Below are 26,893 nucleotides of genomic sequence, written 5' to 3'. Positions count from 1 at the left end.
GATGGAGATTGTGGGGTTCCCTATCTACCCAGGCTCTCCCTCAGCTCCACCCTTGGGATTTAATCAGGGTTATAGTCCATACACTCTTATTAAGGGATGAGCACCCCTGCAGGAAATGGCTTTTTTTCTTAAATGTTTATTTTTGAGAGAGAGAGAGAGACAGAGCATGAGCGAGGGGAGGGGCAGAAAGAGAGGGAGACACAGAATCCCAAGCAGGATCCAGGCTCTGAGCTGTCAGCACAGAGCCCAACCCCGGGCTGGAACTTAAGAACCGGGAGATCTGACCTGAGCTGAAGTTGGATGCTTTAACCGACTGAGCCACCCAGGCGCCCCCCCCCCTTTTTTTTAATGACAAGTAGCTTTGAAAAAAACAATTTTTATAGAAACAAACTTCAAAGCATGGAAATCCCTTAAATAAACACAATCTACATTGTTTTATAAAGCTGCATCAAGTTCCTGGAAGAGAGTAAAAGGAAATACAGCACTCCACGTGGCTGCTTGCTTTGCCAATTCCAGTCTTAGGGGCCTGGAGTATTACAGCAAGGCGGATCTCCAGCAACAAAACAAGCACAGCACCCCCTGCAAAATTCACATGAAATGTCTTCCCTAACTGCCCCCCGGTTCTGGTTGCTTGAAAGTATTAATTTCCACACCATTCACCAGAGAGATGGAAATTAACCCCCAGGTCGAAATTTCAGATTTTCATTCGCATTCGCTACACTGTATAACCACAGCCTGGGTGGTGCCTTCTGGGAGCAATGGTGGAAACTCTGTTACAAGCGAACAGCCTGTTGACATCAAGGTTTCTCCTTCCCACTGTCTTTTCATCCTTCCTCTGCACCTAAGATCACTTAGGGACTAGTTTTTATCATATATCGTGACCAGGGCGTGACCAATGAATACACTGTGGTTCAAAGAAAGGTCCCACCCTCGTCCTGCCAGCCACATCCCGGATCAAGCTCTGACCCCTCCAGCCACACTCCAGGAAAGAGCTCAGACCACACTTGCAGTGAACGAGGACCACAAATGGCAGAGGCAGCCCTCAGTCCTCCACGGGCCCCTTCGCTCTTTGGTACTGTGTGGCCAAGAGGTACACCTCTGAAGATTCCTTCCTGCTGGCTCTAGGCTTCACAGTCCTGGTGTTCTGGAACTGCTCGGCCAGTCTCTTCCGTAACCCCAGGCTTTGACTTCCAGCCCACGTTTTGCAGAGGAACGTTCCGCCGGGGTGCAGAACATCTGGAGCCACGTCCAGAAGGGACGAGCACAGGCTAACGAGCCTGTCGTGATCCAGGCTCCGGATCCCTGTGGCATTGGGTGCCATGTCACTCAGAATGACATCTGCTCTCCCGCCAGGAAGCAGCTCTCGGACTCTCTGGACGGTTCTGGGGTCAGTCACGTCAGCGGGGGACAGAAAAGTTGCCCCCTCCAGGGGGAATATGTGGAGAAGGTCTACCCCAAGCACAAAGCCCACAGGAGCACCGGGATCTAAGGAAGACAGAGTATGTTATTTACTTACAGCCTGAATCTTCCCTCAGAAATACAAATAGAAAAATAAAAGTAAAAAGTTAGGACCAACGTAAAGAGCGAACACGCCAAGAGGTGGACACGGGCCTTTCCCCACTTGCATCCATCCCAAACACACACATGGCAGGGGTGACAGTCCCCACTCTTCACACAAGGAAGCTGAGGCCCAGAGAAGAGAAGTGCCTGTCCCGGGGCAGGCACCTGACCCCAACTCTGGCTTCGCCTCTCTTCCAGAGGCCAGCTCTCTGTGAAAGGGTATCTCCGAGTGGGCTTTCTGACAAACTGAACCGATGACACATGAATGCATACAGCACCTCCAGATTAACTCAGCACTTCCGTTAGCTTAATCCAATTTCTTTTGATGCAGAAACTACTAGAAGCAAGCCGAGAAGTGGGGAAGACAAGGTACAGGAACCGATCCCTCGACCAGGTGTGAGTGGTACCAGCTGTGCAGTAGAGGCCATCGTCTCACCTGGAACAGGGCCTCGGGCCAGCATGACTGCTGTCCCCGGCCCCTCTCTGCGTCCCCGCCCCACGCTGAGGAGAGCCCTTCTCCCCAGTCCCCAGGGCATGAGGGGAGGGTGCCATCACAGATCTGCTAGTGCAGACCGCGTAGCAAAGAGGCTGTCCCACGGCGGTGGAACGTGGGTCTTACTTCTAGCTAAGGACTGGAAGTCCAACCATTTTGAAGAGTGCATTTTTCAAAGGAGAAAACTCTCATGTTCAGCCCTGGAAAGTAGGCCATCTCACACCTCACGGCATGTACCTGACTCTCGTTAGCATCCCAGGCGTCATAACCTCGGGAAGGGGCCACTAGAGGCAAATGCTTTTGGTGCATCTGTACACCTTCTGGCAGGAAAAGAACCCGGACATTCTATCCACAGCCTTTGCTTCGGCCGCTGCTTCCTACGAGTCAAACCTGGCCGTGCTCCTCCTTTCCCTGAGGAGCAGTTATACAGGGACAGGAGCCATTAAAATCCGTTGTTAGTGACGAATGGATACAGAAATTGTGGTTTATATACACAATGGAACACTACGTGGCAATGAGAAAGGATGAAATATGGCCTTTCGTAGCAACGTGGATGAAACTGGAGAGTGTTATGCTAAGTGAAATAAGTCATACAGAGAAAGAGATACCGTATGTTTTCACTCTTATGTGGATCTTGGGAAACTTAACAGAAGTCCATGAGGGAGGGGAAGGGGAAAAAAAAAAAAAAAAGAGGTTAGAGAGGGAGAGACCCAAAGCATAAGAGACTCTTAAAAACTGAGAACAAACTGAGGGTAGATAGGGGGTGGGAAGGAGGGGAGGGTGGGTGATGGGTATTGAGGAGGGCACCTTTTGGGATGAGCACTGGGTGTTGTATGGAAACCACTTTGACAATAAATTTGACAGTAAAAAAAAAAAAAGATGCACTTTTAAATAAATTACAAGGAACCACAACATCTTAGTTATCTCTAGCTAAATAAATAAACGTAAGATTAAAAATAAAATAAAATCTGTTGTTAGGTCTGTGGGCAGGCTCAGTGGTAGGAAAACGAACAGAGGTCTCGGACACAAATCCCTTCACTTAGGTGATATTTATTGAGTTTAAAAAAAAAATTGTAACCTGTTCTAGGGCTCCTGGTGGCATCCCACACCCAGTAACGGGGCTGGTTCTTTGTCCTGAACCAGGGAACAGCACTTCCCAGCCCGTGCATTCAGAAGCCTGCCAAACTCCTCCGAACCTCATTCTTCACTAGGAAAATGGGCACAAGGTCCGCACCCCAGGTGTCTGAGATTTCTGTGAGCCGGCACATATGTCATGTAATGCCAGCGATTCTGGTCCCTTCCGACTTTACGGCAGGAAACACAAAGGGTAGGGATGCTCACCACGCTAGGCTCAGCTCGTGCAGCTAACAAAGGCCCCGAGGGCAACACCGGAGCCCAGAAGGAGGCTGGCTCAATAGCACGGGACATCATCATATGGCGGTCTACACAAGCGTTTACAAGGACGCCAGGGCTTTCCACACTGAGGGTATTGGTTTCTCCTGACTGATCAGGGGAACCTTATTAACATAGAAACATTTTCTTTTTTTTTTTTTTTTTTTTTTTTTACAAAATCTTAAAATATAAAATAGGTGAAAGCTGAGTCCCTCATGTTGAGCCAGAGGGGAGAACCTTGAGCAGCCCCCAGCAGGGCCTCCAAGAGACCCAGGGCTTCAAAGACCAGGACCTGGAAAACTCTGGGGTTGACTGACCTGTGCAGGCCTGGGAAAATGTGAATAGATCAGTGAGTGGGGTGTAAAGAAGCCCTCCATTAAGGCTCCAAATCAGTAAGAAGAATGTGATTTACTATCCTTTCTGAAAAAGAAAACATACACGTGTAGTCACGTGTGCAAAAACAACTTTGGGAAGGGGGCTCTCCGACACATTCACGCACACATGGACGTGGTGACGTGAGGCACTTTTAGTCTCCGTCGTAGCTTTCCACCTGGTCTCCCGCTGTCAACACATCAGTGTCCCGTTTTCCTCATCAGCCCCTACACCAGCCACTCCGAAGAATGTGTCATCACAAAGCGGCTTGGCCATCTCCCCTGGTGGAGGGCAGCTGGCCCGCGCCCGCACACTCGGGGTGGCCAGAGGCCCTACCTGCGCCCGCAGCGTTGACCCTCTGCACGGCCACCTGGCTCCACGCCCCGGGAGCCGCCCCACAGTCTAAGACCCGGAGGCCGGGCCGCAGGATCTGGTGCCTCTCGTTCATCTCCAAGAGCTTGAAGGCACTTCGGCACCGGTAACTCTCCACCTTCGCTGCCTTCACAAACGGGTCCCTCAAATGACGTGTCAGCCACAGGTGCTCAGCAGCGGTCCGACCCTTGTAGTGGCTCCCGGCGGTGTGAAACCTTTGCCGCTGAAGGGACGCACGTACCAGCTTCAAGGACCTGAGAAAGAAAAAGGGAGCAAACAGGCGGACATCACACAGATAGGCGGGGTCCCTGGTTCAACCCACGTGTTTTTAGAGAAGGGCCCGGAGGCCCAAACGGGGAGGAAACTTGACAAGGCGACGCGGCCAGAAAACGGGTGTAATGGCCTGCACTGAGTCCCTCCCCAAAGGGGTGTGTTGAAGTGCTAACCCCAGAAACCTCAAAACAGAAGTGGTCTTTAAAGAGGTAAGTACAAATGAGGCTATACAGGCGGGCCCCAACCTGACCCGACTGGCGTCTTCATCGGAGACAGTTGGGACACAGGTGCGCGGGGAAAGGCCACGTGAGGCCACGGGCAGAAGGCAGCCGTGTGCAGGTTGAGGAGAGAGGCCCCACGAGAAAAGGGCCCTGCAGCACCGTGATCCGGGTCTGCGGCCTCAGCCTGCGTTTGTGTGGTCTACGCCTGGCCTGCGGCGGCCCAAGTGCACGAACACGGCAGGCGAACTCCTTCTGGCGAAGAAGCGTGGGGCCCTCGGGAAAATTTTCTTCAGTAGGAAAACTCCGGTTCTGCTTAACAGGCCCGATGATGTTGACAAAGCAATCTGCTTTCTTACCCGGGACAACTTGTCCCCGGGCTGTGCGGGACTGGGAGAAGCCCCCCGGGGACAGACCACCCCGCCTTCCTCGGCGCCTCGGCACAGCGGCCAACACAGGGCCGCCAGGCCCATCTCCTAACAACTGCACTCAGCCTGAAGAACGAATTCCAAGTCTCTTTGGCAAAGTCAGGGTCTGAACGGTTTGCCGCGGGCCGGGAGCTCTCCGCACCCCCCTCACTCAACTCTCAGAACAACCCTACAAAGTAAGTTCTGCATTCGTGTTCCTCAAGGGAAGACCCGGACATCTTCACCAGGGCGTACGGCCAAAGGCCCTTCAACAACCCAAGCGTGCAGTCAAGATCCGGACACAGTAACTCGGTGATGGCTGCCTTCGCAAAGCCCCCCGGGGTCTCTCGGAAGGAGCACAGAGCCATCCTGGGCACCGGAACCAAAGCGGCCGGTTGGGGGAAGGCCGGAAACGGGTCACACAGGCCCTGTCCTCCAGCGCCGGCCCACACCTAGAGTTCGGCCACACGGGCCATTGGTGCCTCTCCAGTGCCGTGCCACAGCCGTCAGGCCTGCCCCCGCAGTGCCCTCCAGCTGCAGCACCCCTTCACCTGCGCCCTACGCTCTCCGCAGCCCTCCACGCTCTCCGCCCGGCCGCCGCTCCTCGGAAGCCGTCCGTACTGACTTCGGGCCGAAAGTCCTCCCCTAGGCGCTTCGCCGGGAATTACCGCGTCTCTGCGCCCCTTCCCCGCGGACGAACCTGGGACGCGCCCCCGGCCCCTCCTCCTCCCGCACGCATGCAGCAGGCGCCCCCATAAACGCCGACTGAGCGCACGACCTCGCCCGGCACCTAGCTCACAGCCCCACTCACCCAGCCATGGGCGCCGATCGGCTCCTGTCCCCCGCGCCGGAAGTGCCGGCCTCGCTTCCGGCCCGAGGCCACGCCCCCCCGGCTTCCGCGGCTCCCTTGTTCAGAAAGCGCGCGCGATCCCGGGTCTGAGGACAGGGACCGGGGAGCCCGGGAGCGGAACCCGGGTCAGGTGAGCAGGGGAGAGGGGAGCGGGCCGGGGAGGGGAGCCCGGGTCCTGCGAGCGGGGGGGTGGGGACCAGGGACGGGGGGGGGGGGGGAACCAGGGAGGGGGGAGAGGGGTGCGGGACCAGGGGGTGGGGGGGGCCAGGTGAGCAGAGGTCGGAGGAGAGGGATCCGGGACCAGGGCCTGAGCCTGGTGTTCTGTGGATACGATCTTTGAAAACTCTGGTGAGGGACCTCGGTGTACCGACCACTTGACTCGGAGACCACATGCCCGGGCCTGTTGCAGCCTCCCAGCCGCTGACGTTCGGAGGGGCCCTCTGAGGACCCTCTAATCGTGGTCCCAAGCCGCTTGCTCCAGGACCCAGGGGACAACTGAACTTCAAAAGCCCGTTAGACCCAGATTGGGGTCTTCCCCAAGTTTGACCTCGGGTCAGACTGAGCCTCTTCGAGCTGCAGTTTCTTGATCTGAAAGTGGAGAAAGCAAGTCTTAGTTCACAAAGTTCTTGGGTCTACTAAACAGAATGATTTTTTAAGAGAGGTATACAGCCAGTGCTTAATAAGTGATAGCTGACACTCCTGGTATCTGCCTCACCACCACAAGTCACTCAGGAAGCCAGGGCTCTGGGCATGAACCAGTCAGCATCACGACAGAGGACACAGGCAGACAGGTAGGCTCGGCCACAGAGACCCACTTTGGCCAGACCTACCCCCAAAACCAGGACCCAGCTGTAGCTCCCTTTTCTCAGACATTGTGGCTTCCCACGAGGATCCCTGCTCCTGGATCCTGCTTCTCATCCGGTGTGGTCCCCAGGGTAAGAGACTTGTGAACGGTGGCCCCAGGCTGGGACAGGGATGGATGCACAGAGAGTCCTGGTCCTCCTCCATGTGTCCAGCAGCAACCCAGGCATCACCCTTGGAGTTTTCCTCTGGACCACGCACACCCGTTCGAGCGGGAGGGGCCCTTGTGGCTCCAGTGCCAGAGCCCAGAGCAGCAACAGTTGTGAGCGGATTATGAACTGTCGCAGGAGGGAGGACCAGCCAGCCCTCGCTGGGCGGGCTCTCTGCCAGGAGCCAGGAGCTCCTCGGGACTCTATAGCTCTGCGGTGAAGTGTGGAAGGCATATCCCAGCAGGCCAGAAGAAGGCCCCACTGATGGAAAGGCCAAGGCCAAAAGCCTGACCCGAGAACCATCGGCTAACCCGCCTGGTTGTGTTGGGGCCACAGGGGGTGGACTGTCCACGGGCTGGACACAGGGGCAAAAACAGCCCTGTGCTGAGGAGGGGGAAGGGTTGACATGGCCCTTTCCGAACCTGCTCCATCAGCCCTGGCAATCCCAAGGCCTGGACACGGGTGCCGCTGGGTTCGGAGGGCCAGGCCTCTCTCTTTCTACTCTGGAAGCTCGTTTGTCCGGTTTCCATCTGGCATGAGGCGAGCCTCTCGTGGCAGGGCTGGGAGGTTACCACCAGGCAGATTCCCCCCTGCCTTCCACAGCACATTCCCATCTCACCGGGCCCCTGGCCTCATCCACACTCCGCGTGCACCCAGGTCAAGCTGACCCAGCCTTCTCGCCTTCCTCAAGGGGTCCCCGGGGGACCATGGGCGCCTCCAGGCTCTACACATTGGTGCTGGTGCTGCAGCCTCCGCAAGTTCTCCTGGGCATGAAGAAACGAGGCTTCGGGGCCGGCCGGTGGAATGGCTTCGGAGGCAAAGTTCAAGGAGGAGAGAGCATCGAGGACGGGGCCAAGAGGTGAGGGAGGGGTGGGCCTGACCACAGAACCAGCTCCCAAGGGTGACAGCCTACAGCTCCTTATGGAGCTCTTGGGTCTCAGTTTCTTCATCCCAAAAATGGGAATAACGATGACCCTTCCTGCCTCTCGGGAGTGTGGAGATTGAGGATGTAACCATACAGGATTTGGACCAGTGGGGAGTGCCCAGGGCACGTGAGCTGTTGCTGGGGGCGCGGGAGGGGCTTTCAGGACACATTTGGGAAGCCGCTGTGGCGTGGCGACTTCCGGCTGGTCAGTCGTTTGCTTTCCTCGTGCGTTCAGGGAGCTGATGACCAGCTCTTCTGTCTGAGCCTGTTCACACACAGTCTCCGTTAGTCCTCGGCACAGCCTGCCTCACGCGGGCAGGAACCAGAGCCCAGAGCGGTTGACGACTTGTCTGAGATCACACAGCTCTCCGACATCAGTCCCCTTGCCCTTCCTTGTCCCCACGTGTGGAACAAATGAGACTGTGTGTGCAAACATCTCACAAAGTGCTCCACAAGCCTTCGCTACTACTGATGGCATTCTGAAGGAAGTCAGCAACCTTAATTAAGGCCGCTTTCCCCGGGGAAGAGACCAGATCCCCACACGCATACTAATGAGGCTTCTGGAAAGGAAGTCAGCTGCAGGCTCTGCAGCCCGATGGTTCTCAAGTTTGGAGTTTTTTAAACATCACAACCCACATAAGAGATGTTTACGTTCTGATACAACAGTGCTCTTACCACACGAAAGTACGCGCTCACGTAGTCCCGCTAACGTAGTTCCTATCCTTTGGGTTTTTTTAATTGCTGGTCACAATCCAACAAGTTGACTTCATGGTGCACGACTGGGCCAAGTCCTGGGTGTGAACGGCCGCGGGTGTGATGTCCCTGGCGTGCACCTCCCCCTCCTAGGCATGGGACCCGGCGTGCTGCCGCCTGTGGTCATTTGTTTGGGCAAGCGCTAGGCAGCGTGGCCAGGCTGCCCGGAGAGCACACGGCGGGGGCACAGGCCGGTCTGCTGAGACTCGGGTCCCCTGAGCCTCGCTACCCGTGGAACGTGGACAGAAACAGGTGGAAGCCAGCGCCCGCCCCCCCCCCAAGTCGAGCTCAGTGTCAGGACACAGGGAACAGGTCCCGACCGCCCCCCTGTGGGGCTCCGATCTAGTCCGGCTGCCGGGCTCACAGGGAGGTGTGCAGAGAGCGGGTCTAGCGGGCACCCAGCGGTGCGGGGCATCCAGAATAAAGAGTGAGGGCAGATGACTGGGCACAAAGGAGAACTCCCAAAGGACTTGGTGTCCGGTCTGGTCCGAGCAGGTGGAAGGCAGGAACGAGGCATCCGAAGAAGCACCGAGGGCCAGAGGGCGGGGCTGTGCAGAGGTGTGTGGCGGGACTGCGGGGGCCTTCCCTTCAGCCCCCTGCCGTCCTGGTGGTCAGGAGCCTCCAGGCCCCCGATTTCTTAGGACCTTTCCTTCTCGTCCTCTCGCTTGTTAGCATTTCCTGAATGAGACACACCCGTGAGAAACCAGCAGTCACCCCAGAGCCTCAGTACTGAGTGTGACGGCTGCCTTCCCACAGAGCAGGCTGGAGGTCGGGCAGGAAACGAGCTTCCTCAGGATGGGAAGCGTGTGGCCTCTATCCCCCGGATACAACTAGCACCCATCTGGGTCTGCCTCCCTCTGCCGCCGCGTCCAGACCACCCCTCCCCACCTGGACAGGTGCCCTGCCTCCTACCTGGCCTCCCTGCTCTGCCCTTGTCCCCCTGGGTCCATTCTCCACTCAGCCCCCGGGCAACCTTCCCGAAACCGGGTCAGGGTCTCTCTCATTCGTGTGTGAAGTCCCTTTATTTATTTGTTTCCTTTTACTTGACTTTAGAGAGAGCGCAAGCGGGGGAAGGGCACAGGGAGAGAGAGAATCCCAAGCAGGCTCCACGCTCCACACAGAGCCAGACTCGGGGCTCGAACCCACAACCGTGAGATCGTGACCTGAGCCAAAATCCACCAACTGAGCCTCCCAGGCGCCCCGTGAAGTCCCTGTAATAGCACCCAGTGCTGTTAAACTGAACCTCCGGGTTCACCCGTGGAGCCCCCTCGTGGCCCAGCTTCACGCCGCTCCAGCCGCTGCCCCTCACCCTCCCAGCTGTCGCCCACCCCACTCTTCCTGGCTCCTCACCTGGCCGACCCCCCACAAAGTCTCCGTGAGCCCAGGACTGGAGACGTCGCACACACTTGTCCCGAAGTCCACGTGCACCCGTCTTCACCAGGGGACGTTTAAGGGATGGGCCCATCGTGTGGCCAGCACGTGGCCCAAGACGTGGAAAGGGCCGCCTGCACGCTGGCCTCCTCACGGCTGAGGACTCGGCCTGTTCTAAAGCATCACGTAAGCGCGGCCACACGGGTGCGCCCTCTGGTGTCTGCCCCCCACTCAGGTCTTTTGCCCTTGTTTTTATTTTTATTTTTTTTTTTTTTAATTTTTTTTTTCAACGTTTTTTATTTATTTTTGGGACAGAGAGACAGAGCATGAACGGGGGAGGGGCAGAGAGAGAGGGAGACACAGAATCGGAAACAGGCTCCAGGCTCCGAGCCGTCAGCCCAGAGCCTGACGCGGGGCTCGAACTCACGGACCGCGAGATCGTGACCTGGCCGAAGTCGGACGCTTAACCGACTGCGCCACCCAGGCGCCCCTTGCCCTTGTTTTTAAACGGGGCTGCCTGTCTGAGAGATTTGCAGTTCCTTATACATTTGACGTCTTTATTGATTTTCTGCTTGAAGTGTCCAGCCAGGACGGTGGATTCATCCACTTCTCCGTGCGGTGCCATTCATTTTTGCCTCCCGTAGCTTGACTATCGTCAGGTGCATACGTATTAAGCATCCTATCGAGGAGAAGTGGTCCCTCCCGCAGGACGGAATCCCCTTTATTCCTGCCGAACTTGCTGCTTTGAAGTCAGCTCTAAAACCCGTACAGAAACTCCTTTCTTCCTTTGACTAGTGTTAGCCTGGTGTGTTTCTCTCCGTTTACTTTCAATCTGCGTTTTTTCATCTTTATCATTGTATACTTTGTGCTTTTAATCTTTCTGTGCAACGTGGGCTCCGTGCGGACAGCACTGGCTGGTCTTGTCTTCAGATCCACTCTGACGATCTTTCTTTCGCTGGAGCCCGTGGACCGCTGACGTTCCAAGTGGTGGCTGGTACACAGATGGGTTAATATCCACCAGATTCGGTGGTTTTCGGTTTGTCACCCTTGTCCTCTGTTCCTGGCTTTGTCTTCCACCCCTTTTCGCCATTCTGCGGTTTTAATTGGGCACTTAAAGGATTCCATTTTCTCCCCTTTTTAGAAGGTCAGCTATACATCTTTAATGTTTAGCGCACACCTCAAAGTTTGCAATACGCATTTGCACACGATCCAAGTGCACTTTCAAATAACACTGCCCCCCGCCCCATGGGTGGTCTGAGGGCCTCTTGACAACAATCCTGATTCCAACACCCAACCCTGGGTGCTCACTGTTCACCTTACACACGTGCACGCACACATGGGGCACACCAACACGGACACGTCGTCGCCAATAACCTCAAACAAACTCTTACCCACTCCATCGATCGAGAATAAAAACCAGAATGGTTTTATCTTGCCTTGGCTCACTCCTTCAGTCCTCTCGCTTTCTTCGTGCAGATCCAAGGTTCCACCATTGCCCTTTTCTCCAAAGACCTCGCTTTCGTGTTTGTTAGGAGGCTGGTAATGGGGCCCCTCAATTATTGTTTGAGAAAGTCTTTATTTCCCCTTTCTCTTGATGGGAAGTACAGAATCCTAGGTTGGTGTGTTTTCTGTCAACACTAAGTATTTTGCTCCCTCTCTCTCTGCTCGCTCGGTTTCTGGGGAGCCAGATTTGACTCTCATCCTGGTTCCTCTGTGGCCAAGTGCTTTTGTCCTCTGGCTTTAAGATCTTTTCCTTTTCTTTGATTTATTACACTCTGAAGGAAACGTGCCTGCAGGTAGTTTTCTGGTGTCTGTCTCACTTAGAGTCCTCGGAGCTCCCGGAATCTGTGGTTCAGCGTCTGACATCAGTTTGGGGAAATTCCCAGTGACTACCGGAGTCACTGCTGTTCTCCTGCCGGTGTTCCCGTCGCACGTGGGCCACACCTTTCCTGGCTGTCCCACACCCGACATTCTGTTCTGTGTTGTCCCATCTTTGTTCTCTTTGCTGTTCGGTCCTCAGGCCCGGTGGGCTGCAGTGTCCTGAAGTTCGCAGGTCCCCCTTGGCCACGCCCAGTCTGCTACTGTGTCCTCCCTGGGGCTTGTCTTTTCGTTCGTGATGACGTTTCTATGAGTAGAAGTTTCATTTTAGTGCGATCTTTGCCTATCCCAGGCTGGAGACCTTCTCCTAAGTTTTTCTTCTGGAACATTCAGGAGTGTTAGATCTTCATCTGGAATGGAGCTTGGGATAAGATATAGGGCAGAGGGTCGAGACTCATCCGTCAAGACATCCAGCTGACACAGCATTACTGAAGAGACCACGTTTTCCACTGTGCTGCAGTCCCCTGTCATAATCGCAGGGCAGATATGACGTGGCCTGACCTCCGTTACCTGTCGCGCTGTCCCCAGTGCCGCACGAAGGGCACCTGGGGGTCTGGGGGCCCTCACAGTCAGGTTTGGGCCGTAGGCGGGTGCAGCGTCCCATCTCTGGACCCCAGCAAGGCCCCAGGGCATGGTGTTCAGAGCGCCCCAGAGGAGCAGCGGCCGAAGCCGAGCCCCAGGACCGCGGGGCCCCCGCGCCCACCCAGACACTCGGCTGCTGCTGTCTTGTGTAACGCGTTCCTCATCCTGCTCTCTGCCATCTGGGGAGCTGAGTGTCACACACACGATCTGACGCTTTAGCAAAACCGAGGCTGTCGTCCCCGCTAATTACCCCAGCCCGTGAAGTGAGGTTATCGATACTTCGTGCGCCGCTGTGTATTCAGGGAAGACGAACCAAAACTAGTCAAAACATCAACCACCAGGTGAAGTTTTTAAAACCCAGACCCACCGGCCTGCGGCCAGAGCAGTGGGGGAGGCCCGGCGGATGCCAGAGCCTTTAGCTGGGGAGCCACCTGCACCCCCCAAGTGAAGACATTCATTTTTTTTAGGTCAAGTCTAATTTTAAGCACGTCCCTGAACAAATTCCAGCTTTCAGAGCCTCAGTCGGCCTCGTCCACAGCGGCAGCAAATGGGCGTGATTCCCCTGCAGACCTTACCGGGAGCTCCGGGTGGACTTCCCGCTGAGGAAGGCGTCTGCTCACATCAGACCGTTTGGACCCAGAGTGTGTGTGTTTAACGAGCAAAGTGGTTTTCCCTGGCTTCGTACAGGCACGGGAGGTACTTACCTATCGTGTTCCTAACACAACTTGGAGCGCAAAGCCAAAAAAACCTGTCCCTACTTACAACTGTAAACAGTCAGGCGTAACGAGAACGCTTACAGAAACGAATACATCCAGAGCAGTAGGGAAGCCAGGCTCTAAGGGAGCAAAAGACCGAGTTCCCTGGCCGCTGCAGCGAGCAGCCAGGGGTTCCCCGGGGTCCGGAGCACAGTGCTTCCAGAAGACGCCGAGGGAACCAGAGGTGGGGGGCTGGGGGGGGCGGAGCCGTTGGCCAGGGCCAGACAGGAGAGGTATGGGGCGCACACGCGGAGACGCGCACCACGGGGTCTCGCGCTGGACGCACGGACAGCAGTTCCTACTCCGCCACCCACACCGGGTGGGAAACTGCTGGAACTCCTCGAGGGGTGGGGCGCCACGCCGGCCTTGCGCGGGAAGCGTGGGTCCGAGCGCGTGACGCGTCTGCAGGCGTGTAAACGGATGTGTGGAGGAGAAGGCCCGGAAGAAACACACTGAGGCGGCAGTGAGGGTTCTCTCTGCTGACGCGTCCGCCCAGGGTCTGCCAGGTTGTCCGCGGCGAACGTGACACTTGAGCAGTGAATACTTTGAAACAGAAGCGGCGTCGGGTTCTGCTGGTGGCCGGGCACAGTGCTGGGGGGGGGGGGGGGGCCCAGGCTCCTGTTCCCCCCACCTCCCCCCCACCCCCGGGCGGCTGCGGGGAAGCTGGCCGGAGGGTTGGGGCGTCTCCTCGGTGGAACAGACATTCGAGGCAGGCCCTCGCGAAGGAGGCCGTGTACAGCGGTGTGCTCCTGTGCTCTCCAAGCACGCGTGTGAGGAAGGGTGGCTCCCGGTTCAGGGCCCGGGTTCCCACGGCCCACAAAGCGGTACTCACGTGGCTGCTGCCCCCGCCCCCCCGCAACCCCCCCCCCCCCCCCCCCCGCCCCGGGAGAGAGCTGGAGCTGAAGGAGCGGGTGGGAGGTTCCCAGCTCGCCCGCGACCCCCGAACAGCTGAGCTCGGCCGGGCCTGGGCCGCGCCGTGGCTCGCAAGGTGTCGCACCGGTCGGCCTGTGCGCCCTGAACCAGACTCTGAACAGAATCGGCTTCGATGAACAGGCCCCCAGATAACCAAGTTCCTGCCAGGTCGGGAACTGTTCACGCGGGCCCGGGCGCCTGCGTCTGTGGCTCCCTTGGCCCACAGGCGGGCGTGCCCCTGCCCGGCGCCTTGCTGTGACCGTCGCCCGCTCTGCCCGCAGGGAGCTGCGGGAGGAGTGCGGTCTGACCGCGGACACACTCCACAAGGTGGGCCGGATCGTGTTCGAGTTCGTGGGCGAGCCGGAACTGATGGACGTGCACATCTTCCGCACAGACAGTGTCCGGGGGACGCCCGCGGAGAGCGACGGTGAGTCTCGGGGCCTCCCCTTCTCCCTTCCCTCCGTCTCCCGGGGCAGGCGCTGCGCCAGCCCCTCGCGTCAGCCTCGTTCCTCCTCCCTCTTGCGCGGAGTGACACCGGGACACGGCCCGAGGGTTGAACTAGGAGCCTGTCGAGCTCCTCACACGACACCGCCTGGCAGTTTCTCACCAGAACTCAGTTTAGCCCCCGGCTGAACACCGTGTCCCCCTTTGCACCACCACAGAAATGCGGCCCCGGTGGTTCCAGCTGGACCGGATCCCCTTTGGTGACATGTGGCCCGATGACAGCTACTGGTTTCCCCTCCTGCTTCAGAACAAGAAATTCCACGGGTATTTCAAGTTCCAGGGCCCCAACGCCATCCTGGACTACACGCTCCGCGAGCTGGACGAGGTGTAGACGCAGAACCACGCTGGCCCCGCAGGCCGCCGAATCCGCTGCCAACCCGCAGTGCCGTCCATCTGTTCACCTGCTCTCGGAGCCCCGAGGCGGGGCGGGGGGTTCCAGGTGGGGTGAGATGGAGAGAAGAAAGCTCTCTTGCCTTTTCACATTCTTCACGGGGCCCCGCGCACACCAGCCCAGGCCCGTCCTCAGGAAGCTGCCTGCCTGCCGGCTGCCTGTGGCCCGCACACTGGGCCCAGAGGGCGGGCCGGGCGCCGCGGTCTTGTCAGGACCATAGAGTGGGTTAGAGGGTGTGGCGTCCTTGCCCCCCGCCCCTCCTTCAAGGGCAAACCGAACAGGCGAGGCCCAGGCCTAAAACCCTGGTCTGATGCATCAGAAGCCATCACCTCCCTCACCCCAAGGGACTGGCTGTTCCTGTCCAGACTTCTGACCCCCAGGAAGGAGGGAGGCAGCACTCGCTTATACGGAGAACCCACTTCACCCAAGTTTTATAAAGGGGTTTGATCACAGTTGTTCGTGTGTTTATTGATAAAGCTCTCAGAACGCAAACCGTGTGTGAACGATTCCAGTTTATTGGCGTAGTAATTGATGCCTACAGCCTTGTAAAGTGCTCCATACACAGAACTGCATCACGAAGAGAAGGGTCTCGAATGCCGACAAAACCAGCCGACCTCAACCTGTGCAGAGTCCCGCACGTGCCCGGATCTGATGCTGCGAGCAAGCTGGGCCCAGGCTGGAGGGACCTGGCGAAGGCACACACCGGGGCCGGGCTCCATTCCGGCCTTGCAGAGTCGGGATCGGGCTCTGTCCCCGTGGCACCGGGACATCGCAGACCGACCGTGGGAGACAAAGCAAGGCTGTGGTCTCCCTCCCGCAGTCCCAGCCTGGAGACTAGGGCCACGGAGGCAAGCTGGGACGCCCCTGCGCTCCCTGACTCAGAGCTGCTGGCAGCCTGGCCCTCCCCAGAGCGGCCCTGGCCCTGGGCCCAGAGGGAGGCTTTGTGGGGGGCAAAAGGTGGCCCCTGCTGTCCCCAGCTGACAAGCACAGGAAGGACGTGACCCCCACGCACACAGCCCAGCAAGCGTCTCCCATCTGCCAGCCTCCTTGCAGGGGCTGGGGAGGGAGGGGATGCACAAGAAAGCGCCCTCTGGGTAAGCCTCGAAAACCCTGGCCGGAACTCCAGCCAAGAAGGGCTCCTGGCCCCTCCCACCGCACAGAGAGGCCGCCAGGAACACGGAGTCTCAGGAAAAGTCCTCTTGAGAAAGCACAAATGAAGTCTTTGGTGCTGGAATTCTCAGTGACCCGGGAGAGGCGGGCCTCCACGTGCCCTGGGAGACCCTCTCCGCGCCGGCCCTCCCACCTTCCGTGCTGCTGCCCACCATGAGCCCCCAGCCCCCACTGCGTGCGTGGTGGGGTCTGCTCTGGGTGTCTTCCCAGCTCGCCAGTGTCCTGTGGTCGCCTGTCCCGCACCACCCACAGGCAGGCCGTGGCGCGCGGGCAGCAGCCGACAGGGAACGGGAGGCTCGGAGGTCAGCCCTACGGCTCAAGTGTACACAGCGCCCGTGGGGCAGCCCTGTGGGGCAGCGCAGATCCACTCAGTGCCCGAGAACCAGCTTCTCCGAAGGGGAGCAGAACGCACGCACAGCCCAGTGATCGAACGGGCCCCCGCTTGCTGGGCTCTGGGGGTACGCTGCCCCTTATCAGCCAAGGAAGGCATGTGCCGCAGTCCCAGGGCCTCGGGCTGCATGGGGTGCAGCTGGCCTTCTCCCCGCACAGGAGAACCCACACGTGGGGTGACGCAGGTGTCTGGCTGGGCCTAAAAAATACTTCCCCGACCCCCGCCCCGGGCAGTGATGTGCAAGAGCACCCCAGGACGGGTGCGGGAGTCCTGCGTGCTGTGTGGGGACACACAGGTGGGAAGTCCCACCTGCCTTCAGATCCAGAGAAAGCCCCCTGGAGCACAGGCATCTGCACCCCGGGAAGGCGAGACCCTCAGGACTCCTGGCATGCAATCAGACCCTCCCACAACACAGATCCGCCGACACCGCTCGAGCCGGGGGGGCAGTGAGCTCAAAGCGTTCCCGGCCTGGGAGGAAGGCGCCCTGCCGGTGTTTACACAAGAGGGATTCAGAGCAGGAAGCGCTCGGAGGCCCCAGGCGCGCACTGACCCCAGAGTTCCCGGAACAGATCCCCTCCGGGCCTGCCTGGAATGAGGAGGGAGGCTCGGAGTGCCTCCCAAAATGGGGCGGGGGGTGGTCAGCCACAGCCACACAGAACCCCCCCTTCCAGACCCCAGCTGGAACACGGCCCCGCCCGCCCTCCCCTTCCAGCCTCCGCACTCAAGCCGTCGCAAGCTGCCGCCTCCAAAGACAGGGGCCTGCAAGCGACCGCGAGGACACAGCTGGTGCTGCACGGCGACAGACCACAGAAGCACCACTTCACCTTTGTCCCCGACACCGCAGCCCACGGGCACATGACAGGGAGGGACACAGGACACTTTACCCAGACCCAGTCCAGACCGGGGCCCCATGGTACCCAGCGACCCCCCCCCCCCCCCCCCGCCGAGGCCCCGCCGTACCCACACCCGTCCGGAGTGCCCACCGGCCTTAGGTCACAGTCCACCCTCACTGACTGGTTCATCAGATACAGCCACCTCGTGTCCAACACGGGGGTTCCAACCTCCCCGTCCCTGGTCATCGGACCCAGACCCTCCTGACTCCCCAAAACTCATGGGTGCCCCCTGCACATGCCCCCAGGCACCTGCTATGTGGAAGCCATCCTTGCCACCCTGACCTCCTGGAATCAGAGAAGACCTTTCCAGGGAACCTTAACTCTTGACCGCCAGGCTCAGGCACAGTGCAGCATCGGGCGGGGCCCAGGACAGCTGAGCAGACCCCCATGGCCTCCGGCCCTCGTGGATGTTCAGAGGCCTGGGGTCACATCCTCAGCCCCACTCCCCACGAGGGGAGCACCCAAACCCCGGCCCCACTGGGCCTGGGGGTCAGTCAGACACCGGGGACCCCGCGGGGGGTGGGGGGCAGCCACTATCTGGAGGGAATTAAACAGGAACACGCCATTTGGAAAGAGGTTTTAGTGAGGCCGCCCGGAGCTCCCGCCCCAGGCGTCTGGCACTAGCGAGGAGACACGCCGTCCTGCGGGAGCCTCGGTGGAGTCGGGGAGCCGCTGGGTCCAGCGAAGAGGCAGTTTAGTTTGGGCTTCAGGTCGTTCCACACCTTGCTCATCTGGAGAAGAGGGAGCGTCCCAGGTTGAGACAGGCCACGAGCCGGCGACCCGCCCCAGTGTGTCCGTTCCCCGCAAAACCCCTAGAAGCCCGCCACAGCCCACCCGGAGACCCCGGCCACTGCCCCCGGCGCCACAGGCCCCTCCGCTGCCTGCTCTCATCCCCTTCCGCCTCGGATGGCTTGGCGTAAGGGGAATCCGAAGTCCACCACGACAAGCCGTCCGGGTGTTTCCGGCATGACTGGTTCTAGACCAGAGACTGAGCTGCCCGCTGAGACGCTCATTCACAAATGCCCCCGGCCGGACTGACAACCTCCACCTTCTAGCCCCTCACCCTGCCTCCAAGATGTCGTCCGCGAGTGTTATGGACCGCACACCTGAGCTCCTGCTATGCGCCGTCCGTCCAGACAGAACCATACCCACCCCACACGTGGGCTCCACACACATCTACCCGGTCCGGGAGAAGCCCATTCCTCCCCGGCTGGCTGAGTCAGGATGGTCCCCCCCACCCCCCACTGGTCAGTGTGGTCCCTGGGGACAGGGACGCTGTAGTCTTCCGTGCGCCCAGCACAGCCCCGGACCCCAGCTGCTTGCAGCCCATCGCCCTCCGGGTCCCCAGGTGATCGTGGAGGTTCAAGGACACGACCAAGGCCGCAGAGCTCCAACAGGCACGGAGCCGGGGCTCTACAAGCTGTGGCCCAAGCTCCCCCACTGTTATCAAGGACCCCTGAGCAGGTGACTGCGCTCCCAGGGCTAACTAAAGGCGTCGAAGGAACCCGGAACACACGATGTCTGAAGGCAGCACCAGCAAAAGCAGAACCACCCGAGAACCGTTTACAAGTTTCCTCAACCCTGCAGACACCCAGCCTTCCAGGCTGTCCGGAGAGGACACACCCGGCCCCGTCTGAGAAGCAAAGAGTCCAAGCCTGGCTAGCGCAACACGGCTCTGGGTCGCGGGGGCCAGGCAGGTGTCAGCGCGGCTTGCCAAGCCTCAGGACAAGCACAGCGCTTCACCCCCGTTTATAAGCCGCCATCTGGAGGACGCTGACCAGGGGTCTTCAGGAAGCGACCCCCTGCCTCCTCTGACTGATTCCCCACCGTCTCTTGTCTCACTCAGTTCTGGGGGACGCTCTGCTTTACCCCGACTCTGAAACTCCTCCGGGAGAAGAGAAATGCTTCCTTCGTTGCCTCCCACAGTCCCGTCCCCTCCCCCGAGAATGGCGTGGACAACTTCACCCCTGCAGTTCAGGCTCCGTGTGAGACTAGCAGATGTGAGCAAGGCGGGCTGAAAGGTCCCGTGCCCACCCCCTCACCCCCCAGCTCCCTGCCCTTCCCGGTGACCCTGCAGGGCCAGCTGCAGGGTGCCAGACTTGCAGGCAGAAAGGTGCTGGCAGGCAGACCCACCTCCTTGTGCCCCTGGATCTGAGAGTTGACAAAGGCACCGAGGATGTGGGAGGTGAGGGGCAGGTACACGTGGACCAGCTGCATCTCCTGGTGGAGGCAGTACAGGGAGAAGTAGCCCCGGAGCTCCATCGTCTGGATCGCGTTCTCCTGCTGCACAGGAAGGAGGCGCCCTTGTAGCGGGTGGCGCGCACCGCGGGGCACCGCGCCGACACGGGCCCTGCCCGCGCCCCGCCCCGCACCACCGCCGAGGGAAACGCCAGCCACTCGTGCCAACCGGGCATCCAGACGGCACCGCTCCGGGGGCGCCTGGGTGGCTCAGTTGGGTTAAGCACAAAGCACCGCTCTGGGCGTGGCGGGGCGGCCCTCCCGCCGCCGGCTACCCCAGCACAGGGCAGCGACGTCCGGGCAGCACGGGAGCCAGCCAAGGACAGGCCCGAAGTCCAGCTCCGGGGGGCCACCAGGCCGGGCGCGCAGCCCAGCCCAGCGGGGCAGACCCGGGCCGCCCACGCCCCCTCCCCCCACCCCCCGCGCCAGGACCACCTCCACGATGCGGGACTCCAGCTGCTCCACGGAGTCGGGCTCCCGGCTCTGCACAGCGGCGCTCATCATCTGCCGCTTCATCAGGCTGTACTTGTGCAGGGCCCGCTGGTGCTTGTGCAGCACGCCCTTCTCGTGCCGCTCGCACAGGTCCTGTGGAGGGAGGTGCGCCGTGCTCGGCCCCCAGCGGGAAGGGACCCGGAGCCGTCCCCCCCGCCCCCCCCCCCCCCCCCCCGTGGGAGCCAGCAGGTGAAAGAGAGCACGGGAAGGACACTGTGCAACAGACGCAGGCTTCCGAGTCCGCACCATTCACACGCGAGCCTCTCCCTCCGCGCTGTTCACACGCGGGGGTCTCCTTCCACGCCGTTCACACTCCAGCCCTCCCTCCACCCTCCGCCGTTCATACCCGAGCCCTCCCTCCGGCATTCACACTCAAGACCCCGCTCCGCGCCGTTCACACGCGAGCGTCTCCCTCCGCGCCGTTCACATTCGAATCCCTCCCTCCGCACCGTTCACACTCGAGCACCTCCACACCATTCACACTGGAGCCTCTCCCTCCACGCCGTTCACACTCCAGCCCCTCCCGCCTCAGAAAAGGCTCAGGCACACACTCTCTCCCTCCCTGCCCGGGAAGTGCTCACGCCACAGAGCGGCTTGGGGCCAGGCCCAGGGTCGAACCAAGAGGGGTCGCAGTGCCAGTCGGCACCACAAACCAAAACCACACGGAAGACAGGGCCTGTCCGCAGAGAAGATGCCAGAGCTCCGGGACAGCGCCGAACCTCGGCCTGTCACGCAGCCCAGCGTCAGAACGCCGTGTGCCTCCAGCAGCACAGAGACCAGTCTCCAAAAGGAAGCTGCACGGGCATTTCCCTGCAGCCCTAAAATAACCTCAATCAGGAGTCTTGTGGGAAATATCGGCCACTGAACCAGTGCTGGGATTTCGAGGCTGCCTGGCTACCATCCAACTTAACAGACAAATCCCTTCGGAACATTCCTCAAAGTACCAGGCCCCCTCTCCTTGAGCTCAGCAAGAAGGATTCTCTGGCTTCACAGGCAATCCAACCTGTCACCAGTGCTGCGACAGTTAGGAAGTCTGCAGTCAGACTTCCTGGAATCTCTGCCCGTGGAAGGGGCAAGCTCCCTCAGCACCAGGCCAGCCCCTCACGGTATCTGTAAGGACCTAGCATATTCACGCGTGTTCTCGCACACACACACACGTGCACACACGTATAGGCGTGCATGCATACACACGCAAAAATGCACACTACGTGCACACGTGTGCATGCGTACGTGCACACATACAGATACACACGTGTGCACGCATACACGTACGCTGGTACACACATTAATACGTGTGCACACACGTTCACATGTACACACAGATACATATGTACACAGATACCCTAACACATACACACGTACACTCGCTCAGGTACGTTCACACGCACGCACAGGTTCACGTACATACGTGAACACATACACATATGCATGCACACACGCATGCACGTTCATACACACGCACGCTCACATACACATGCACACATACACACATACCTATACACACGCACTCACGTGAGCCTACACTCACGTGTATGTGTGCACGTGCACACACCCACACACCTTCCATGGGCAGACGAAGGCAAGCCAGAGGCCTGTCCGCACGCCTGCCGGGCCACAGCCGGAACCCCTGCGGTGCCCGCCGAGACCACCCACGGTCTTCCCTCCTCGGCCCTGACTTCACGGCTCTTTTCCCACTCCCCCGGAGTCAAGCCCTGAAAGTTCACGGGAGACTTCTCAACAGCTCCGTCCCTGGCCAAGGAACAGCCGGACTCACTTTATAGGACTGCAGCAAATCCAGGAAGAGGTTCAACTTCTCCACCACGTCATTCTCTTCCTGTTTGCCCTAGAAAACAAGGGTGGGTGACCAACACCGAGCACCACGGGACCCAGAGGCCCGGCCACGGCCTCCCGTCTGCAGGCCTGAGCCGGCCCTCCCCCCCACGGCCCCCAGCCAGCTCTGCAGAAGAGCCCCCTTCCCACACGACAGCCCCCCACACAAGGCAGGGGAGCCAGAGAAGCCAGCGGCTAGGCGAGAGCTACGTCCTGGGCCTCCAAGGTCACCCGTCCACTTGCGCTCGCCGCTCAACACCACTGGGCCTCGCGGCCCGCCAAAGCCACGGTCACAGTTGGGGCCAGGCTGGCCTCCTGGGAACACCCAATGCTAACACTGTGCTCACGGCCACGTGTCCTGAAGGGCTACAGCACAGCTTACGTCCTTCGGCTCCCAACACTTGCCGAGCACCTCGCCCAGGCGCAGCACCGGCTCCTCACGAAAATGAGCCCTTTTACGACCTCTAGAGCTCCAGCTGTGGCAGAGCATGAAGAGCGCCTCTCATAAACCGCACATCAGGCCCAGTGTGTAGAGGGTGCCGCCGGAAGGCGGCAGAAGGTGTGAAGAAGCGAATAGAAGGACGTGTCTGAGGGGGTTACGAGCACCGCACTGCGAGCCAGCGGTTTCGGCCCACGCTCTGCGGCCGACTCAGGGAACCCCAGGACTCCAGCCCGATGACCTCAGAGGCTCCAGGCCACTCCAACCCACGCCCAGAGCCAAGATTCCAGCCAGTAAGGTTACAGGAAAATAGCAGTGTTTCAGTCTTTTAAAACCTGGAAAGGAAAACACCAGAGATCCACAGGTGCCCCGTTCCTTCCTGAGTGGGCAGGGGGGCCCAGGAGAATGGAGCCTCCCCCAACCCGTCTAGTAGTAGGAGGGCCTGAGGGTCATTCCTGCTCGCGTCCCTGGCTCCCAGGTCCTCGTTCTAGTCTGATGCCCCAACGCGTGAGACCCCACACCGCCATCCTGTCCGCAGGAAAACGGCCCGCTCTGGGTCTCAGCGGTCTCGCTGGGCTGCGGTGATGCAGCTCTCCTCACAGTCTGCAGAGAACAAAGCCAGGACGCGTGGAGACAGAGTGAGGAAAACCCTCCCTTGCATGCCTCTGCTCACACAGCCAGAGTGACTAGAACCCCGGCTGTGCTGGATCAAAGTCCTGATGGGCCTCTGATCCACTTTCACATTAAGACGACACTAATTCCCCTTCACCGTGAAAACCACCGCGGACAGAGAGCAACATTCAGGAAGTGGCACTTCCTCAGACGTCGCATTTCAAAGCAGCATCCGTGAGATAGCAGAGAGTCTCGGAGCCGGGGGGAACTTCAAACTACAAACTTGCACATCAGAAGCCCGAACCCTGTCTCCCTCTTCAAACGCAGAAACCCAACATCCAAATCTCAGTCGGAAACCACCGGAGACGACAGAGTTTGGAATTTCCACCCCGCGTTCTGCGTGACCTCGGGGGGCTCACGGTGCGCCCCACACACACCCCCACCCCTGCCACGTGGCTGCTTGTTGAAGAAGGAGCTGTCTGGGGCCCAGGATCCCCGCAACCAGGATAACTTCACTTTTCCGTTTTACAATCAGCTGTGAGGAAAGTTCAACAGGTTAAATGAGAAGTGTTTTAATGACTTCATCCAGCCCCCTCCTTTTCACGGACCAGAAACAGGCCCGAGACCAAAGGGACCTGAGCCACGTCCCACCACAAGACACCGGCCGCGCACCGAGCAGGCTCCCTCTCCACGCGGGCCACACCGCCAACTCCACGTGCCCGGTCCTCCCCACGGTGGAAATGTGGGCGCCACGCAGACCTGGACACGGACTGGGCCCGGCACCAATTCCGAGAAACGCCAACACCAGTTTCTAATGGGAACACACAGGCACCAGAACCACAGAGGAAGAAAACCCGGGACTTTCCCTACCCGCAACAAGATCAGATCCCTTCTTCAACACTCAGAGATATCCTGGGCCCCTGAGGGCCCCACGTGAAGCCTGAAAATCCCCCAATTCCACGCTTGGGGATCGGCCACCGTCACTGTGTTCTCCGGCTTGCTACTGAGGAGCTTTGCGTCTGAGGCAGCAAGGCTTTCCCAAGTACATCATTTTAATTTATTTAAAACCATCTACCGTTTTTAGACGGTTTTAGATGGTTAGGGAAAGACCGTTTCCCCAAGAACTGGGTAGCAAATGCTCACCCTCAAAGTCATGTAGCAGTTTTACAGCATAAAAGCACCCAGATGAGCCTTTCCGGCTGTCAGTGAACACCGAACCTTCCAATCGATCCCCAACGACCACACCGCACCCGTGTGGATGGCGGAAACATTTCCAGAGTCTAACTGGGTATCTGGGGGGTACGAGGGGGCTCTCGCGGGGTGCTGCAGCTTACTTGTTTTTCTCTTAGGTGACCGAGGGGCCAAATACTTGCTGGCTGGGACAGCACAGCGGAAACTATTTGGTCCACCCACAGGTATCTGAGGAAGTCAGAGATTACGTTTGCCAGGGCAGTTACAGCGTCTGATTTCAGCAGAGTCAACCCTCCGAAGATCAGACCCCATCTGTCTTCGTCATCAGCAACCCTCTTCAGAGTCAACGGCTCACGGGAAGCCGCTCGGAACTGACGGGGATGTGCAGTTCCCGCGGGGCCCGGCAATCCACTCGCCACAGACTCTGACCTCTGAAGTGCATGTGAGAAGATGTCCCGCGTGTGCTCCCCAGGTACAGAATGTTCTTCGGAACGGACACCGTGGAGAACAAATTCACTCACCTGCTGGGCGGCCTTGTCGGCGAGCAGTGCAAATTCAACGGACAGGCCTTTCAGTGCCTGTTTCAGGGACCCCCACGTGCTACTGTGCAGAGTGGCCCAGGAGGGGAGCGGGGTCGTATCAGACCCTAAAGCACTAGGGGAAAAAGAGACGGACGACAAGACACTCAAGGCCTGGGAGCTGACCTGGCCGTCCGCCACGACAACCCGTGACCCAGGACGTGCGTCCGAAACACCGGGCCTCAGCCCCTCCCCCAGACCTCGGGACCAGTCCCGGCCAGCAACCCCCAGCGCCTGCGGGGGAGGGCGGAGTCACGCTGACAACAGCCCTCAGTGTCCTTTTCCAAGTGAAATCGAGCCCTTCTCAGATCTAGTTCCGACCTCGGGAGAACGTGTGACATACATGTGACACACGTGTGACATAGTGGTGCACACTCACGTACTGAGGGATCCACGTTTCCCTGCCTAAATGCCTCAGTTTTCTTCTTCCTAACACCACTGACCATTTCCCCAACTCTCTGCTTCCCCTTTCCAAAGTGAACCAGGTCAGAACGGAGGGGATTCTGGGCAAGCACCTCTGCCTGGACGTCGGCAGGCCCCTCCCCACCTGACCGAGCCCTGCAGAGCTGGGGGCACCTGCCTCAGCTCCTTCCCGAAGATGAGGAGGTCAGCAGCATTGTCGATGGCCCTCGACGCAATCCGCTCGGCCCGGTCGCGAAGCTTGTGGAAGCTGTTGTAGATGTTTCGAATGAGCTCCCGGCTGACGGCGAACTGAGTCTGGATGTCGGCTGGGAGGAAGTCCTGACAGGGAGGGGAGAAGGCCGTGGGTTACTGGCCGTGAAGTGCCTTGGGGAAAAGACGACCGTCGGCAGGGGAAGAACGGTACCCACTGAGCAGCCAGTGAGCCCAGACGCCAGGCCACGGGGGCACTTCGCTGGGCCTCCCTTCCGGTCCAGGAAGGAAACAGCCCATCATCACCCACACACCACGGACACGAAGCGGAGTGGCCCCTAGTGTCCGCTGAAGCCGGATCAAACTGACGTCCTGCCGAAACACACCCCTGTACTAACCTTCAAGTACTAACATTCAAGTACTAATCCTCAAGCTCAGAGTGACAATCACAAAGTCCTAACCCTTCCCTCGAGGCGGGGCTTCCCAGGGGCCCTCGCTTTCCCCCAAGAATCAACTTCTCACCAGCTTTACTGTTAACTACCCGTTAATATTAACCATCGTTTACTGTAACATTAACTAGATAATGCTTACAAAACGGGCTGCTTAGGGAATGAAATGAAGGTAAGATACATGTATTTCTGCACGGAGAAGCAGTTTAACAAGAAAGGAGGGCCGCCCAGGGGTTCAGTCAGCTAAGCGTCCGACTCTTGGTTTCAGCTCAGGTCACGATCTCGCGGTCTGTGGGATCGAGCCCCACGCCAGGCTCTGTGCTGACAGTGCAGAGCCTGCTTGAGATCCTCTCTCTCCCTCTCTCTGCCCCTCACCAATCGCTCTGGCTCGCTCTCTCTCAAAATAAACATCAAAAAATTTTAAAAAGGGAAGGAAAAAAGCTAGCCAACAGCTACCTTAATTCTTTTTGAAAAAAAGAACAGGCTAGCCAAATTTTAAAATAAACCAATGTGACAATCACTCCCCTGAAATCCGAGAAGCTAGTGACGAAGCCAGTGTCTGCCCGAATCACAAAAAGCCTCAGTCACGTCCGGGCAGGCCGCTCAGAAGTCTGGGACCTTGCCAGACGACAGCCTCTCTGAGCCTGTCTCCCCATCTGGGAAACGGGCAGCACACCCGCTGTCTGAAAGGAGAGCCGATGAGAACACCGCGCCGCGGGCCTTCGTGTCGTCTCCAGCACGCGGGGGAGGCCCAGGGCGGTAGCTGGTACGCGGTCGCCGCCCTGGTTGGGGGGGGCGAGTGTGGCGGCGGGAGCGGTACCTTGGCCCGAGGAGCCAGCTTGCAGCTCATGAACTCGTCTCCAACACACTGAGCCGACTCCTTCAACTTGTTCTGCACGTCCTGCGAAAGGAAGACAGAAACGCCACATCCACCAGCCGCAGCAGCGTCTGCCTGAGACCCATTAAGTCAGCGAAAGGCA

At 59.1% G+C, this 26,893-nt stretch overlaps 3 protein-coding genes across 6 annotated transcripts in view; 1 reads left to right on the top strand and 2 right to left on the bottom strand.

Annotated features, from left to right (window-relative positions):
- Window positions 1–360: 360 nt before the first annotated feature.
- Window positions 361–5,960, bottom strand: MRM2 (mitochondrial rRNA methyltransferase 2). The gene is made up of 3 exons (XM_030301560.1): window positions 5,899–5,960; window positions 4,154–4,443; window positions 361–1,485 (listed from the first exon to the last, which is right to left on the bottom strand). Exons 1-3 carry the CDS (start codon window positions 5,904–5,906, stop codon window positions 1,043–1,045), a joined length of 741 nt encoding a protein of 246 aa, XP_030157420.1. The 5' UTR covers window positions 5,907–5,960; the 3' UTR covers window positions 361–1,042.
- A 2-nt stretch (window positions 5,961–5,962) lies between these two features.
- NUDT1 (nudix hydrolase 1) lies at window positions 5,963–15,470 on the top strand. The gene is made up of 4 exons (XM_030301562.1): window positions 5,963–6,067; window positions 7,639–7,806; window positions 14,405–14,550; window positions 14,786–15,470. Exons 2-4 carry the CDS (start codon window positions 7,655–7,657, stop codon window positions 14,956–14,958), a joined length of 471 nt encoding a protein of 156 aa, XP_030157422.1. The 5' UTR covers window positions 5,963–6,067; window positions 7,639–7,654; the 3' UTR covers window positions 14,959–15,470.
- Window positions 15,471–15,513: 43 nt separating this feature from the next.
- The window catches only part of SNX8 (sorting nexin 8), a 52,066-nt gene continuing 40,686 nt past the window's right edge, over window positions 15,514–26,893 (bottom strand). For all 4 annotated transcript variants that reach the window (XM_030301557.1, XM_030301553.1, XM_030301556.1 and 1 more), the window contains 7 exons: window positions 26,734–26,814; window positions 25,433–25,593; window positions 24,796–24,928; window positions 21,977–22,045; window positions 20,146–20,295; window positions 19,606–19,755; window positions 15,514–18,203 (listed from right to left, as the gene is read on the bottom strand). In XM_030301557.1, coding sequence (XP_030157417.1) covers window positions 18,093–18,203; window positions 19,606–19,755; window positions 20,146–20,295; window positions 21,977–22,045; window positions 24,796–24,928; window positions 25,433–25,593; window positions 26,734–26,814 — 855 coding nt within the window. In that variant the 3' untranslated portion in view covers window positions 15,514–18,092. The remainder of the gene's footprint in view (window positions 18,204–19,605; window positions 19,756–20,145; window positions 20,296–21,976; window positions 22,046–24,795; window positions 24,929–25,432; window positions 25,594–26,733; window positions 26,815–26,893) is intronic.

The sequence above is a fragment of the Lynx canadensis genome, chromosome E3 (genome assembly GCF_007474595.2).
Source record: "Lynx canadensis isolate LIC74 chromosome E3, mLynCan4.pri.v2, whole genome shotgun sequence".
NCBI lineage: Eukaryota > Metazoa > Chordata > Mammalia > Carnivora > Felidae > Lynx > Lynx canadensis.
Note: the sequence above shows the minus strand (reverse complement) of the source record. Positions and strands in the feature narration are given on the sequence as shown.